At 37.4% G+C, this 17,819-nt stretch overlaps 3 protein-coding genes across 15 annotated transcripts in view; 2 read left to right on the forward strand and 1 right to left on the reverse strand.

Annotated features, from left to right (window-relative positions):
* Window positions 1–2,558, forward strand: part of TIAM2 (TIAM Rac1 associated GEF 2) — a 90,972-nt gene extending 88,414 nt beyond the window's left edge. For all 7 annotated transcript variants that reach the window (XM_055713800.1, XM_055713799.1, XM_055713803.1 and 4 more), the window contains 2 exons: window positions 266–420; window positions 1,288–2,558. In XM_055713800.1, coding sequence (XP_055569775.1) covers window positions 266–420; window positions 1,288–1,931 — 799 coding nt within the window. In that variant the 3' untranslated portion in view covers window positions 1,932–2,558. The remainder of the gene's footprint in view (window positions 1–265; window positions 421–1,287) is intronic.
* The window catches only part of TFB1M (transcription factor B1, mitochondrial), a 29,701-nt gene continuing 14,352 nt past the window's right edge, over window positions 2,471–17,819 (reverse strand). For all 7 annotated transcript variants that reach the window (XM_055713815.1, XM_055713817.1, XM_055713816.1 and 4 more), the window contains 3 exons: window positions 16,783–16,902; window positions 6,129–6,256; window positions 2,471–3,432 (listed from right to left, as the gene is read on the reverse strand). In XM_055713815.1, the coding sequence (XP_055569790.1) occupies window positions 3,174–3,432; window positions 6,129–6,256; window positions 16,783–16,902 (507 nt within the window). In that variant the 3' untranslated portion in view covers window positions 2,471–3,173. The remainder of the gene's footprint in view (window positions 3,433–6,128; window positions 6,257–16,782; window positions 16,903–17,819) is intronic.
* On the forward strand, window positions 12,245–16,023 carry CLDN20 (claudin 20). The gene has a single exon (XM_005446556.4). The coding sequence runs from the start codon at window positions 12,343–12,345 to the stop codon at window positions 13,000–13,002; it is 660 nt and encodes a 219-aa protein (XP_005446613.3). The 5' UTR covers window positions 12,245–12,342; the 3' UTR covers window positions 13,003–16,023.

Genomic DNA, 17,819 nt, shown 5'->3' on the forward strand with positions numbered 1-17,819 from the left:
CCACTTCAGGGCCAGTGCCTTGGTACAGAAGTTACCTTTCAGTCTGTTTTTCTGAAAGGAAGTAATGAAGATCTCAAAACACAAAGTGTGTGAAATGCCTAACAGTGCATAAAGATGTTAGCTGCAAAACCACTACTACAGCAAGCTACTGAAAAAACCCCACTGCACTAAAGCACATCAGCAGAAAGAGGGGAGGCAGATTTTATCCCAACAGTGTCTTACTTCAGAGAGGAAACTTAGGTTATCTGTTTTCTTAAACTTGCAGTGACTGTGAGAACAAGACTAACATCGTGAAGGTGATCCGTTCCATTTTGCGGGAGAATTTCAGGCGTCACATAAAATGTGAGCTACCGCTGGAGAAAACATGTAAAGATCGCCTTGTCCCACTCAAGAACCGTGTACCTGCAACAGCCAAACTGGGTAAGAAACGCATCCTCAAAGAGAAAAATGGAGTCTGGACTCCAGTGCTGGCAGAAGGTTTGCAATTATTACCGTAACTGTAGTGCGTCATGTGCCAGACCCACAAATTCCATTTTTTGGGGGGGCTGGGGAGGCGGTAGGGTTTCTTCACAACTCAGTGCATGACAAGGGCTACAGGAGATAAGCAAACTTGCCATCCCCCCCATGCGCTGATGTGTCATTAGATCTCTTAAGGGAAGACTTAAGGCCCAAATTAATTTTGGTGGGAAGAAACAGACTCCCTTTGGCATGCAGTATTAGTGCTCTTTCCTCTGGGTTCCCTTTAGTAACTCAGCCCTAATAACACTTACAACTAAAACAACGGGCAGAAGGCAGGAGTCTCGCTTCTTTCAACGCACTAAATCTGCATCCCAGCAGATACCCTAATTAAGTACAGGCTTCAGACATTTTAGCTAAATGAGTAGCTACTGGTATTTCAAGTTCTCAGTCTGATCAGTTGTCTGTAAAATCCTCTTAACATCACAGGAACTGGGACAGTTCATGTCCTGCCTGCAACCTGGCCCTCCAGTGCTTGAGGTGCCTGAATCACTCGTGCTTTCCTGCAGAAGCATGTAAATCATTACTACAATTTTTGGAGGATTCTGTATATATTACACGTGAAGGCAAGCATATAGGCCCTGGGGTAGGTGGAATGAAAACTCTTGAGATGGGATTGCACTGTTGGTATCAGAATGCTGACAGATCTGACCTGGGATGGTTATCAAATGAAACAATGTACACTGCAATTACAAGGGGGCTATTGCGACAGACAGTGTAACCAGCTAATGTTTTGCTGAGAAAACCACCCTGCCTTTTTCCTCTGCACAGCTTCCACGAGGTCCTTGAAGGTACTGAAGAATTCATCCAGCAGTGAGTGGAATGGTGATGCAGGGAAAGGCACCTTCCAGGACTCTGACGAGTGCAGCCTGAGCAGCAGTACTCAGAGCAGCAGCTGCCACACCACTGAGAGCATACAGGAGCCCAAGAACTCTTCTCCTGATAAACACGTACAGAGCTGTGCATCTGACTTCTCTAATGTTCTTGTCAAAGAATCTGATATTCTCAGTGATGATGATGATGATGATGACTATCAGAGCCTAAAGAAGGGCAGCCCTACAAAAGACATTGAAATACAGTTCCAACGGCTGAAGATTTCAGAGGAACCAAGTACTGACTCTGAACGAGATCAGGCTGCTGAAAATGAGGAGGGAGATGGCTTCGAGACAGGACAGCATCCAAAGCTGGTGCGTGGACATTTCTGCCCAGTGAAGAGAAAACTGAACAGCACAAAGCGTAACAGAGGAACTTTAACGGCAATGCAAGAACGCCACCAGTCCCTTGACAGTCACTCTGATGCTGCAAACCTGGATCTGAACTCTATTTTAGAGAGGGAATTTAGCGTCCAGAGTTTAACATCTGTAGTTAATGAGGACTGCTTTTATGAAGCTGTGGAGAGGCATAGGAAATCCTAGCTTTCTAAGCACTATATTTAAAATACTCATTTGCAATCCACATGAAATTCAACAAACTTGTTTTGCTTTAGAAGTAGTAAATTCATGGAAGCTGCAGGAAAACTACTATCTGATTTTGTGCACTAATACATTTTCTCCACAAAAACAGCTGTAAAGGATTCTTAAGTTATTTTAATTTATTGTGGATCAAAAATAGATTAAGTTGGCCATGGTCTGTATATTAGTTCATCCCTTTCAAGGAGTTATTAAGGTGATGTAGTGTTCCTGGGGAGGGGAAGGGAAGGACGGCCTCATTAGTATTTTAAGTAACATGGAAAAGGTGCTAGTCAGTGGCAGAAGGGTTTACAAAGGAAAGTAGCATTGCAAAATGGATTTTTTCAATATCTTGGGCATTTTCTTTCTTTGGTTTTCATTTTTGCTTTATTTAAAGCAGAATTAAGTTATTTTAATGCGTTTTAGTGCACAATAGTGCAGAAATTTCATTTTTGTAAGTTTCAAGATGCTGTTTATACTTTATACATATGTGTAAATACAAAAACAAAGCTTGGCCTGTAATCTTTTATTTGACTGTATTTTTTATTTTCTCTACCGCCTGTACAGTAAAAAGACAAACAAGTATTATATTTAGCCCTGTTTTCTAGTTTTTATCACGCTGCTTTTTTCTAGTTGGAACTTTAAATCCCAAATTCTTTGCCTTTGCATAAACGAGAAGAGTATTAGCAGACCGTGAGACAATCTGTGCACTTTATCCTCCTTTAAGCCAGTCACTCAAGTACATTTATACAAGAGTTTTGGCTTGTGTTTTTTAAAGTTACTCTGCACAGGAGGATGTTCCAGGATAAAAAGAATGCAAAAACCCAAACACCATCTCATGTGCTGAAATATGAAAAATATTTTTTCTTATGTTTCAATAATGCACTTTCAATTCATACAAATCTAAATTATTTTAGAAGTATCCCAACTTAAATCACATATCTCACAACATACCTTGTTCTTGGTATGTGTTCCAGCCATTCTCCTTAAGTAAAAAGAACCTGCAGGTACCATGTAACTGGATTGTTTTTTCACTTTTGTCTGCAGCTGAATGAAATGAATAAATAAAATGGGAAAGCCCTCTCTCCCAACCACTTTCTCAAAAGTAATTTTTCAATACCTGCAGAAATGTAAGAATATATAAGCCTCCTTTTACTGAATCAGCACCTGTAGATCAAGGAGTTTAATTGAAAAATCAGTCTGCTGCTGTTACAGCTGCTCTTCCTCTTCCGTTTGTTCAGGCTGACTGGTAGTTTTAAGTGAGCTTGTCTTCTTCTTTTGCTTCAGATCTTCTCTGTAGTTGTACACAAAAAGGCTTGGGTCTTCATTGCACATTTTCCTGTATGTATTGCACAGATTTCTAAAGTGTGACATGGACAGCTGAAAAGGACGCAGAGTTGGATCAACATTTGCTGTCAGCAGCAGCTGTTCTGTTCTTTTCAAACGTCCACTTTCAGGAAACAAGGTCCTAAAAGGTGTGGGGAGAAGACAAATTCAAACCAGTTTCCCTTCACGGTAACAGGATCCTCTTGGGAATTTACTTAATACAGGTTTGCTATTAAGTATGTCACTACTTTAGCTGTGACACTCAATATAGCTCAATTACCTAAGCAAACAGAGACATGTAAGGGCCCTTTTTCTGCAAATTATGACAACATAGGAATGCATATAAATATATTGCACATTAAACACATTCATGTATGTTCATATTCGCACACATTGAAAAGAGTTTGGGGCATGGATAGAGTCACAGGGCCTTCTTACAATTAGCCTTATATTTAAGAGAGCAACAAAAGATTAAACTGTGCAAAACAGATCAGATCCAAATCATATGAATTTTTCTTACAGGCTGTTTCATTCCAATGGGAAAGATATTGTTATCACTTGTCATTAATACTGTAATTGTAATGCCTGAAAAAAAGCCGAGAAGGAGGAAAGGAGTATTTCATTATCATTCACTTTTTAATATTTAGAACTTAGAGAATGTGCCAGGAGTCCTCGATTCTTTTTTCAGCCCTGTCACTGTTCATAGATAATCTTATCAGTTCATTTACTCTGTGGCCAGATACTTCAGTACCTCTCACAAGTTCCGCAAATTCTAATGAACAGTATTATTTCAAGTGTTAACGTCTCACAAAAATACATAGAACAAAGTGCAAACTACTGAAAGGACGACCTAGCTCTTATTATCAGTAGTTCTCAGTCTACAATGAGCCAGGAAGGCAGAAAATTTGCACATGCTTGATGTGCATGTCTCAGTTTTCAAATAATCCCACTCCGTCACACACATAGAAGACCTAAAAATGCTGTAGAACTAATACAGTAACACCCCCAGCTGTGTTTCACAGGTTGGCTGGATAAGCTAATCAAAAGGCTTTGTGTAAGGAAGAGACAGTTGGCTCCTGGTAGGCAGACAGAATACAAAGTTAAGAAAGGGTTTAAAATAACAGGACAAGGCTGGCACTTGAGGGAACAATCCTGTTTAAAGGATGTGGTCAACAATGACTCCATGACTCCAGGCCTTAGTCAAAAATGTCCCCATTAATTCAGCATCTAGGTCAGCAAGGTTATAATGGATCAATCCTTATTTTGATATCCCTCCTCATGTTATACTCTCCTTTGATTTGGTAGGTAAAGGATGTACTTGGAGCCAAAAATTTATATACGGACTATGGACCATCTTATAAATGATCATGAATGGCAACTCAAACTACAACATTTTTCTTCATGGACTCAACAGCTTACTCTTACATGCCATCTCTGTCTCATATCCCAGAATTTACACACAAATATAAACTGATTCTATTACCTTGGTTTTATACAGTATATGTGAGAGGCAGATAGACAGGTAGCTTATAATGAACTTAATAGCCTTATTATACACCAAAATTTGCCAATTTTTTTCAGGTCAGCTAAAGAATAAGAGGATTGTGTTTCTTAGCTGCACACTAGGGCTAAAGTACGATAAGCTGCTAGGGGATATGTGATGCCCAAAAGTTCAGGTTCCCCCTCCTTGCCTCAAAAGAATGTAGAGCAGCTTTAGCGATTTGAGATTACACAATAGTTGTGGGGGAATTTTTAAACTTTAGCAAAAATATTCTACATAACATAGATATGCTGACTGCATACGCCTCCTGCTTACATTGTCAATTCTTTCACAAAAAAACCCACACAACCCCACCACCTTGTAAATCAAATACAAATTGATCCAGAGTTCAGATACCTCATTATCCAACGGCCTCCAAAACATACTTCAAACCCTAACCCGGGCAAACTGGTACTCATTTTAGATCCGATGTCTGCATCCCAGACATCCGTGGACTTCACTGTCTCAAGCACAAAAAGCCCAAAACCAGAGGCAAAATTCTATGTTCACCTTTAAAATAGCAACATATAAGGCTTGTAGTTCAGTAATGTAGTGTCTACCCTAATTCTGGACTGCATCAGGGCCAAAACTGCCCAGCACAATTCAGCTAGCCCAAGCTGCGGCAGCACGCCTCTAGTCCTAACAGCAGCTCTGTCGCACATTCTGAAGTGCTGAACACTGGGTTTTTCCCATACCAGGTCAGACATGTGGCTATGTAGAGTTTTAACAGGATCTGTGGTGAACAGACTGCAGGTTTCTTGCATCAGTTAAGAGAACCTGGTAAATTCCCTCAGTAAGACAGGCATTTTTAAAGAGCCAGTAAGAACTCCATAAAAGGGCAAGAACAGAAACAAGAATTTGACCTTTTGACATTATCCCCAAATAAGTAACATTTCCTACAGATGACGTTCTCCCTCCTCACACTGCCATCTTCATTCTGAATTTTGATACTTTCGATTTTTTAACTCAACCAACAAATGCTGTATTTTTTGTGGTTGGTTTCTTTTTTGGCTTCTGAGACAGACAACTATTGGAAAGAACACTCATTTATCCTAGTAATTTTAACAACTTCAACTGCACTAACAAAAACCGCACAGTAATTATTACATAATTACAGCAGAAGGAGATTCATCTCATACTTCTGTCTCCATCCTGAAATGGAAAGGTCTGATGAACTATGATGACAAATTTAAAATGGGAGGAATAAAATCAAATGCTGCAAGTGTTTCTCAACTGACATAGTAGCTGACACATTTACAAAAACATTATCTGAGAATTTTTCGTTAAAAGATCCTTACTCGATTCCGCGGAAGCAGTATTTTCTTCTAAACTGAAAAACGCTTCGAACCACTTTTTCTACTAGCTCGAACGGCTGCTCTATCTTTGGTTGCACCAATGGAGTGAAATGCACCACAGCCACATCCACCTATACGAAAAGGATAGATAGATTTGAGTAGATACATTCCTCTGAGGCACGTTATTTCTAAGTTAACTGGCTAGACATCAGGAAACAGACAGAACATAGCAAGACACTATCGTGACAGGTAACATAGCTGTGCAGTGACTAATGTCACACTATTTGAATACAAAGATTTGCGCCTTAAATTTCAAGGCCCTACAGAATTTTAGTCTTAGTTATCTACATATTTCCAATTAGTTCATATGCCATTACTACTTAGTACTTTTTTCCCTATGGCACCTCCTTCATCTAGAACAACTTCCATGTAATCTGTAAAGTAATTAGCACTTCTTTCTTCAGATCCTTCCACAAGACAATTCTGACATGATACACAAATTAGGCAATATTCAATATACAAGCTGAAGGGCAGCTGGAGAAAATTGGTATTATAATTAGAAATCAAACCCATTCCCTATATGTTTTCTGTTGCTCTAGGGCTTTTCTAAAATGTAAGCCAAGGAATTACTTTTCAGCATATTAAGATTTTAGAATTCCAGTCTATTTAAAGGAATGGTAGGTAGAAATAAGTTCATAGTCAGTTTAAGTGACCACACACCTCTATTTACACTGTGTATCACAGTTCATTCAAATTATATTCAAATGATTCTACAAAGATTTTTTTCAAGCTTGTTTTATTCTTTTATAGTTCTAAAATCAGCTTGGCTCACAGAATGGTCACTTTCCCTGTGTCTGAAAACAAAATGAAATAACATCCTCCCTTCAATGTACACATATATACATATAAAAGCATAAAATATGTCATGCAATTATAGAGATACTATATTACACAGAAATGCCAAGAATTCAGACTTCTGTATTAGAAAAATAGAGGCTGGGCTAAAAATCCAGTTCTGCACAACATCAAATAAAACAGTTCACCTTCCAAACTAGATATTAACAATAACAATGAAAAATTTTTCTGGAGAAGCACACTGAAAATTTGTACAATTTGTACAAGTACTGGTACTGAACAACTACAAAATTTTAAGCACCAGACTTTTTAAAACATTCAGTCTTTTATTTAAGAAGTCTGCTAATATGATGGGCAGTCATCTATCTTTTAAAAAGGTCTGAAAATCAATATTGACATTCATTGAACAGATTCTACGTGACATTAAACTGAAGATGTGCTAGTTCTGATTGAAATAAAAGATACACTCAGGGCAAAGAACAGCTTCTGTTCTAAGCACAGTGCACCAATTGTGTGAGAAAATCCCTAGCAAGAAAGAACTTGAAAAAAAGAGAGTTTTTTCTACTGCTTTAACCAAAACTGCTCTAAGTTTGGTTTTTTGGTATTTTTTGTTGGTTTTTTTTGGTTTTTTGGTTTTTTGGTTTGGTTTTTTTTTTTTTTTTTTTTTAATCCATTAAATCATAACCTCTGATGTGGTTATATTCTTAGGGCACAAAGGTGCCATCCATCCATATTGTACTTTCAGTGGGAACAGCTCAGCTCTCAAGCACATTTATCCAGTACAACTGCCTCAACAGCAGAGGTACTGTATTTGCTTTCAACAGAAACGATGAAATTCAAACAATGTAAGTTTTTCAACTTATGAAGCTGAACAAAAATACTGCCTAGAGAAAGGAAAGAAAATACCCAGTAATGGTGCTGATAAAAAAAAACAACCACAGAAGCTTCCAGTATTAGCACTGCTGATCTCAACTGTATGTTAAGAGATCATTTTTCCTGTTTCCACCTTTTCTCAAAGCTAGAGTTAAGAATAAGACAGAAAAAATACTTAAGCTACTAAAACATTATGATACAACTTATTTAAAAATGAGGTGACAAAGAATACTTGACATATGGAATCTGCAGCGAAATGCACATAAATGTATTTTCCAAAGCAGTTTCTGAATTTCTCAAGTGCTGGTAACTCCTGCCTTTGCCACAGGTTGCTGCTACCTGTTGTCAGGAAGATCACAGGAATGCAGCAAAAACCTGTATTCACACTCAGTCTCAAAAAAGCTTGTATTTTTGATCAAGGCAAATACATACTTCACTGACCAACCAGCTCCTTATATAGAAATACTAAGGGCTTATTTACACATGTATATGTTTAACCACATTTTTGTCAGGAAATAAAACAAGGTATTTCCCCCACAAAATTACGGATAAGAAAACAATCAGAGCCCATTTGGGATCTCCTAGTCACCTCAATTTTGCGGAACTGCTCGTAAGTGAGATATGAGGGCTCTCTGGGAGTTGGAGCTGCATCTTTAACAAAAATTTCTGAAGGAAAAGAAAGAAAGAACACAATCTACATGCAGTGTATACTTTAAGAGAAAAACAGCTCAATTTACAATCTCAAGGCCAGTGGGCCGTAATTTCTGCCTCTGAAACAAAACACAGCACTTCTCAGCGTTAGTTCCATTATAGATGCTGTTTTCTTTGGACCCCAGAAAAGCTGCCTGGTTACTATAGCAACAGATACAGGGGAAAGCTTTGCACTTGTAATTGGCCACTCCCTTAAAATTATACATGCTATTTTTCCCTAACCTTTTTAATATGCATAAAATAGAGAGTAGAATTATGAAAGCCAATACAGTACACAAGCATACTTAAAATATACACGTTAATTTGCTGATAATTTTATTAGTAACACTTTTTTTTTAGCCCGTCAAGTATCTTAGCAATACTTAGAAAACAATACTCAATTCTTACAAAATAATGAATATTAAAGTTATTCCACTGATATATCCTGAGCTGTCAATAGTACAGCAATTATTAATCCCTTGCTGTTTTAGTGTATCTGTACAATGACGGTTTATAGCAGGAATGTGTGACAGTACAATTCAGAGAAGTTGCCTCGCTGATGAAATCAATACTCAAAATCAGAGTAACCTTAAATGAGACAATTTTTACTAACTGTTGACAATAAAGGTCTCATGATGGGCAATACATGTATCTTGCAACAGGGCTGTATTAAAAGCAAATTCACATACCCTTTTCCAAGTGGCAATCTACTCATAGGGAACTGAAACCTAAGTATAACATCCTACAACTGCATTAAAACAGACTGCTGAAGAACCTGCTAAGATAGCTTTAATCCAGCACTGTCATCAACGAAGTGTTCAGTACCAGCATTTTATCTGTCCGCTACAGACAAATGTTAGGTCTAACACCAGATAGGTGTATCTTATAGCAAACTTGTTCCAATGCGAGGGTTTCATTTTGGTTCACTTCCAGCAGTAAATAACTGTGCCACTGCACTAATAGCAATAATCTAATTCCTGTATAAGAACGGCTTTGTAATAACTCCCTTCACATTAGGGTCACAAGCAGGATCACAGGAAACCAAGTGTCGGGTACAGAACCTATGGGTACATCGCTACAATCAGCAAGACTTTTCTCCTATTTTCTTGATTTCACACACCAACTTGTCAAGGCCACTTCTCCAATGTGCTCCAGTCACCATATAAGCATTATTAGTAACTTTATTCCTTCAGTCTTTCACACAGACTCGCACAAAGGTAGTTATAGGATGACCTACAGAAGGCTAAGGCTACCCAGAAGAGATAAGCAAAACCTGTAGTTTAATAAAAATGGCCTGCTCTTCCGATTACAAAATAAAATGAATTGCACAGCTCTTCCCTAGGAAATTTAAACTCTTGGTAAGATTATCTGTGATGAACATCCCCCCCCCCCCCCCGACAACCAACAAACAACGAAACCCTCTGGCTCTGCCTCTCAGTTCAACTTAAATGATTCCTACTCTGCCCCCCTCCCCTTAAGTTTACAGTTCCTGGATTCTCAAGATTTTATTCCTTTTGATCACTGTTCACAGTTTTCATCATAGAACCTGGATATCATTATGTATTTAGGACTAAAAGCCTCCATGTGTTTTTCTACATAATCTCTTTGCTTTCCCTTACTGAGTGTTTGTCAAACAAAACTCATTAAACAAAGTACTCCTTTATTCTCGGGTAGATGAAACTAAGACAGCGAACAAACAGCAGCAATGCACTTGCTGTAGAGAAGAGGAAAAAAACAACATTCCAAGAAATTTTGTTACTACATGCAAATGCAGTTTTATATGAGAAGGGATAGCTCCATTCAAGACAAACTGCATTTTTCCAGGACATCTACAGTGAAGAAAACATCTCAGACCTCACGTCCAGCAGTAAGTGCTACACAAACAGGAATGAAACATAACTGTATTTTTTATTACACTTGCGGTGCTTATACTTGAATGTATCATGACTTTCATTTGGTTCTTCCCATTAAATGTAATGAATGACTGCTATTTGCAGTGGTTTGTGTATATGTTTGCATATGCTGAAATTTTAAGAAGGAAGCAATGAAAAGGGCTAACTCAAGATGCTAATCAGCTGTTCCAGAATATGCTTTTGAATGAGTTTTGAGCTATCCAGACATGTCAGCTCCTTCTGTAAAAGGAAGTTAAGCCATCTTTCCATGGGCCTGATACAGCAAATGATATGTATTTGCCAAAGCAGCTCTTCACAGTCTGAACAAACTGAAGGGATTTGGAAATAGGCAGGTCTTTGAAGTAAGATTTTAAAAATGAGTAGCTATTAATATTCTCACCTTAACTATAACCATTTTTTATATATCTATATATGCTAGCCAGAATTACTGCATCCCTTGAACAATTATCTGAACTAAGGACATTATATAAAATCAGAGGATTGTATGTAATGCCACTAAAGACTGATAGAAATACATATTGATCAAAACCTTGTTGTCCTATGTATAATGAATTGAAATAAGAATACAATGATATAGATATTTCATGTTCTATGTATTTCAACCTTATACCGTTATATGGCTTTTCAAAAAAGTTCTAATGCTAAAGACCAATTTTAATATTATTGTTCATATTGAGACAGAATGTCTTAGAAAGCATAATCCAGAGGACCACCCTTTATCACTCTGATAAAAGACAAAAACTTGCCAATTAGACAGCCCCGGTCAAAAGGCAGGACACCACTTCTAACGCTAGTCACAGAGGTTTCAAACCATTGTTCTTCATCTGCTATCCCAACAGTCCAGCTGATGCAACAACAACAGTTCAGTCTTCCCAGGTGCACAGTTACATTGTCGAAAATGTTCTCATCTGTCAAATTTTGACTATTTATGCAAGAATAGCAGGGAGTTTTTAATGAATATTTAGAACCGCCACTTCATGGCAAATTTGCAAAGTACTTCAGACAGGTAAGTGACTGATTAAAAACAAAATGCACTTACACAACTGAGTCGTTTTGTATCAGTGTTAAAACCAGTACCTTACTTCATAGACAAAAGCAGATCATATTGACTTATGACTTGCTTAATACTGCTGCTCTAAGTCAAGGACTGAGAATCACTGAAAATAAAATATTTAGTCACATGACTTAATTGTGAAAATACTGCAAAAAAAAAATCTCATTCTCCTTCAAAGCCATGAAATTTTGTAAGTTATTAAACAAAAGAACAGATAATATTTAAATAACTAAAATAAAGGGTCACCTTTAACCATACTTTAAACAAAAGATATTACCGTCAACGTTCGTTGTTATAAAATAGTCAACAGGAGCTGACTACAGCTATCAACACACTTAAAGACCTTTACTTGAGGAGTACAATATATTTTCTACTACCGTGTTTTGCCACAATGACTTCTAATCTACAAGTTTCTCATGTTCCGTTTACAATGCATACTTGTCTAGTAAGCCTGAAATCTGTATACTATTACCAAAACCAACTCCAGCAAAACAACTTTTGCTTGGTGGCTTGCAATCACCTATGAAAGGACCGCAGCTCCTTCTTACAAGCAATTCTGAAATGCTGTCCACTTGCTATCATTTATGTTTGAGTACCTTACGTACAGCTGCTCTCATCTGCTGCAGGGTCATGTTCAGATATTCACTCAGATAGCTCTGACTTTAAATGAAGCTTTTTTGTTTGCTGATTTCTTTTTCTTTCCCCCTCCCACTTCCCCCCCCCCTCCCCCCTATTACACAGAGGGCTACAGCCTTGGCTACAAAGCTACCAACCAGTTACATTCATTTACAAGAGAGAAAGGGCAGACAAAACGTGACAGCAGAGAATCATCATGGCATCAGCAAGCCTGCAGTTCTTTGCTTTTGTTCTGGCTTTGTTTGCTGTTTTTGGAGATATCACAGCCACATTGCTACCAAACTGGAAAGTAAATGCAGATGTTGGTTCAAATATCATAACAGCAATAACACAGATGCAAGGACTTTGGATGGACTGCACATGGTACAGCACCGGGATGTTTAGCTGTAGCCTGAAATACTCCGTTCTCTCTCTCCCTGTCTACATCCAGGCTGCTCGGAGCACCATGGTACTGTCTTGTATCCTATCAGCCTTTGGGATCTGCATCACTACAGTTGGAATGAAATGCACGAAGTTGGGAGGGGACACTGACAGCAAAAGTCACGCCTGTTTTGCTGGAGGAGTCTGCTTCATTCTTGCAGGAATCTTTGGATTAGTACCAACATCCTGGTACCTGAGAGAAATTATTTCAAATTTTCTGGACCAAACCATTCCAGAGAGCAGTAAACATGAACCAGGAGGAGCAGTTTATACAGGATTCATTTCAGCAGGGTTTCTGCTGATCGCAGGTGTGATCTTCTGCACTTCCTGTTTTAAAAAGCAGCAAGGAGCATGGATTTACCCTCCAAAGCAGCACCATTTCCCAACCACAGAGCAGGAGAGCAACGCAGGTTACAACCTGAAGGACTATGTGTAAATGCAGATATTTCTATCCATTGAGGCTTTTTTTTTTTTTGTGCTAGATGTAGTTTGATTATTTCAAAGAATGTGTAACATCGCACTTTTCTTTCACCTGGGTTGCAGTTTATGTTTAAGCAAGGTATTTCATTTGTAGTGGCATCCTCAAAAAGAATGAAGTAGAAAACAAAGCTTAAGCCTGCTAAAAGAATATATTTTTGCTGATTTTTCAAACCATTCCTTTTGACTTTCCAAGTAATATTGAATAATAAAAAAAAATTATCTACAATATATATATAAAAGCCGTAACTGATAGGACAATTACTATACTGATGGCTTGTTACAGCAAAGATGCTTAAAACCTAACTGCCTTCTATTTAGTATAGCAGGCTATCAATAACATATAGTATTTTACAGCATATTTTACAATTTTATCTTTATTTTAATTATGATGCAAGGGAAAAAAAAACCAACCACTCTGTCCAAGATGACCAATACAATGGTTTTTAAATAGCAGACACATCTGCCTTTCGTTTTCAGTTCTAAATTGCATCGGTAACCAGATTTCTTTAAAAAAGGTAATATATACAAAGACACACAAAACCCAAGCCAAAACAAAAAACCACAACAAAACCCCACAGCCCAAACCTTAGCTGCATTGTATGTTCTGCGTATCAGGCTGAACAATCAGCAGTACCATTCAGATCTTGCCAAAAATGGCTCTCCCACCCCAAACTGCCAGCTGCTGTGGGTTTCATTTATTATTGTTAAAGAAATGTCTACTCAGCATTAATGAATTGCTCCCAATCTATCACTACACAATGAATGTTAGGTTTGAGAAGCAACACGACAACAGAAATGTAACAATGACTATGAAAACACCTGCAAACTGTAACATGCAGGATACAAACTACATGATCTATGCTTAAGAAAAATCTGGAAGCATTCTGGCTTACACTTGCTCAAAGTAGCTTTTAACAGCTCAAATACTACAGCTACAATTGAGGGCCGTCTAAGTTTCTGGCCTTCTAAAGTAACTTTGTAAGGCCTCTGAATCAGCATTTTAGGGTCTCTTTCAGGCCCACTCCCATGTATTCTATTACTGTAAAATGTAACATACAGTGGTGGCACAGTAAGCTTCTTTATTTATTTTCTTAACTCCTTTATTTTAATTAATACCCTTGGTCCCTTTAACCTTTTCTGTCAACACACAGATTTTCTTTTGTATTGGTCACCGGCAGAGTATGTTCTATCTCAATGCTTCCCTAAACAAGAATCAAACCGATGTTAATTTGCTAGCATAGATAAGAGAATGAAAAGAGGTATGATACAGACCTTTAAATTTAGGTATGTGCTGGACAAGTCTTTCAACAAAACCAACTGCTACTTATATTCAACTTTCATTTCATCAGACCAAAATTCACTAAAACAGTATGAAGGGGCCTTAACATTATATGTATACTTCATTGGAAAAAGTAGAATCTTCTGTTACAGCATTTAAGAAATGGAATGTTTTATGCATCTAATATGTAAAGAGTCTCTATTCCAATATACATAGAATAGAATTATGTCTTGCTTGTATTAGTACTGTTACATAGACATTTTGAGTTTTCTATGTATTCATCAAGGAGCTTGTCTTGTACTATTCCTAATACTAGTATCAGCAGTTACTCAGTATTGCAGAGACTTAGCTATGACCAAGAAGCCAGATTCTCTTTGCTTAAGACACAATGCTGTGCAGCACCATTCCATTCCATCAACCAAGAGTCTTTTACGTCTCAACGTTCATAGCATTGTTGAAATAATATTCGTTCATTGAAAAAATGAGGTTAACTCCTCATTCCCAAGAACATGCATCTCCACCTTTAGTCAGAGGTTTGACATGACACTAACCTGTGATCACTGCTATGTATGAGTTAAAACTAACATTTGTAAAATAAGAAACAAAGGCATTTTCACAGGCAGACATAAGAAAGAGGTAATAATTGCGTACTATAAGCAAAATGAAGTATTCATCGGTTACAAAAGCAGCTAATTTTTCTTCCTAAAACTTTATACAGAAGTACCTGAACTTGTTACATCTGTAAAACAAAAATCAACCACTGAGCCAGTTCATTCACAATAGGCTGCAACAGCCTTCCAAGAAAACAAAGATTCTGTCAGAAATGGTAACATTTAAAACCACATCAGTCCACGGCTAAAAGAACAGGGACAAGACAATATCAATCTACAATAGGCATTTGAAGGAAACAAAATATAGTGAAAACAGGTGTCACATCTGTCTGAAAAATTTGTACTTTCTGCTTTTGCAATATAAGCAATACTTCTTTTAACTCAATGTATTAAATAAAAATACACTCGCCTTTAGTGGTACTGCCTTTTTTATTCAACAGACTACCAACTGACTGTAGGATTTCCTAATACCAAGACATCAGTCACAATTGTATGTGTTACCTCTCTCAGTCAACTGTGGCCTTTTCAGTACAGGAAAATGGGAATATCAGTCATAGCTTCCCAATTCTGAGGCACAGTCAGCACAAGACACTTGACTATACTAGCTCTACTACTATGCCCTCAAATTGTATCCACCACTGAGAAACCACCATCACAGAATTGGAATTCTGCCTTTACTCAACCCTATTTCACATAATTAACAGTGAGATGACATCCTGACATTATTTTTCCTTCAGCAGAAGACTGGAGAAAAAAACCCCACCCTAACCCAAAAATGCAAAGCAAAAAATAAGATGTCTTAAGCATGATCATTTTTCTTCACAACAGACTGCTGTCACAATTAATAATTTAACATACCTTAACAGCTACTTGCTCAAAAAATACTAACAAAATTTTAAATCATCATCAGAATATGCCCAGATAGAGGCCTTAAAATTCACTGTGATAAAAGAGAGAACAACCTTCTAAAGGTTCTCAAGAGGTAAGCCTTAAGATGAAAAAGACCAAGAGATAGACTATGATAAGGGGGAAACAAGATACATTGATGAGATCAACCAACCAGTTTATGAGGAATTTTCGTAAGCTGCAAGTTACATTCCATGTGCATTTGGGGGAAACAGACCCCATTTAATTGTCAGACACACACTTCTATGAAGAAAAATAAGAAAAAAAAATACATTCTTGTCCAAAATGCAATTCAATTTATTAATTCTTGGTTCCTGTAATCATAATGGCTATTAATAGAACCAGTGGCAGTAGGTAAGAGGACAGGAAAGAGACTCTTCTCCTCTACTCACTCAAGAGCAGAGAAGTGGAAGAAAAGATTGTTACTCTTCTAAGTGGGACATAGGTGACAAGGCGCTATTGTGAACAGGAGGGACTTAAATATGCTAAAGATTAATAAGAGTGAAACATAAAGATTATAGACATGGTAAAATTAGAGATCTTTGACAAAGATGACAAATGAAAAGCTTTTCTTTATCAGGGTCTTTCAAAAGACCCATCAAATTTTCTAGGCACAATTCCCAAACTGTTTATAAATGCAAACTCTAAACCAGCAGCCTTTCCAACGACACTACAATACTAGCAGACTATTCTGTTGTTATATCCTAATCTCCCTCTCCAGAAACACCTAAAGTAGCACACTGATTCTGCAGATAGGCCAGGTTCTGAGGAACCAAAAAGAAAAGCACCTTCCTGATGTATGCTTTTTTTACAGGAATATCACACCACTCCACTTTGTAATGTGGACATGTTGAACTAGAGCACCCAACTGTACTCCTTACTCAAAATGAGATATATTGCTTGACTGACAAAAAACCCAAAGAAATACATCAAAACTCACCTCTGGCTTTGGAACAAAGGCTTGACCTGGAATTACGAAACAGTTCTCAACGGTGCAGAGATGCTGAGACATGATGGACAGTCTGCTACGCTGCTTACTTCCTGGATTAGCTGTCAGCCTCTGTTGAAGAATCGAAACATGCAAATTGGTGAAACTGAATTGATAAGTGGTCAGTTACATTAAAGCTTGATTTTCAATAAAATCGAAGGCAAAGACAAATTTTAAAAAAATAATTGTTAAGAACTCATATCTAAGTTTATCCCAGTTCATCCAGAATCTCCAGTGAAGCAGCATTTAACTAAGATACCATGCTAATTTACAACCTCAGTCCTGCAATCAAGTGCACACCAAAAGGAGTTCCATGAACTTCTACAGAACTTAATGAATGACAAAAGAATTTTGTATGGGCACAAGAGAAAACTAAAACTATTCTGAATAGTTAAATATTTTGAATCTGCATGATTCAAAACAAACATAACTCCAGCTGACAAGTATTCTCACATTCTTTCCTTCCACTGTTTTCTACATCAAATATTACTTTTTCTCCTTCAAGACGAACCAAAGCTCCATATACTCAAAAGCAGACAGAAAGCAAAACTTCTTCATTATTAACTGGTCTACACTTACAATATATTTAAGGAAGCTGGATCTACTTTACATAGATTTAGACTACCTAAGAGCACTGAATACTTAAAGTTCCATTTAGTACGTCTCTGGTTTCCCTAAGAAATTTCTTAAAAAGATCATCAAAAAAGTAGCCTGGACAGAGGTTTTCTACACTTCCATTACCTGAAAGAAACGTTCTGTGTGTTTTGCTAACCTAAACAGGATTTAAACATAAAAAGCACCCACAAAAACAAGTTTCAAATAGTAAAAGACACTAACTATGCAGAAATAGAATTTTGAACATTCCTGTTCTTATTTATCCCTACATTAATAAAAAATAAAAGGTGAAAACCAATTTACATATCTGGTAACACCTGTACATTGTGTAGCTTCAGATGAAAAGCCTACTGCTGAAGTTCTGATTTTTTTTT

The sequence above is a fragment of the Falco cherrug genome, chromosome 6, assembly GCF_023634085.1.
Source record: "Falco cherrug isolate bFalChe1 chromosome 6, bFalChe1.pri, whole genome shotgun sequence".
Classification (NCBI taxonomy): domain Eukaryota; kingdom Metazoa; phylum Chordata; class Aves; order Falconiformes; family Falconidae; genus Falco; species Falco cherrug.

Excerpts from the sequence above, each read along its gene's own strand:
- CLDN20 (XM_005446556.4), top strand. The coding sequence starts at position 12,343 with ATGGCATCAGCAAGCCTGCAGTTCTTTGCTTTTGTTCTGGCTTTGTTT.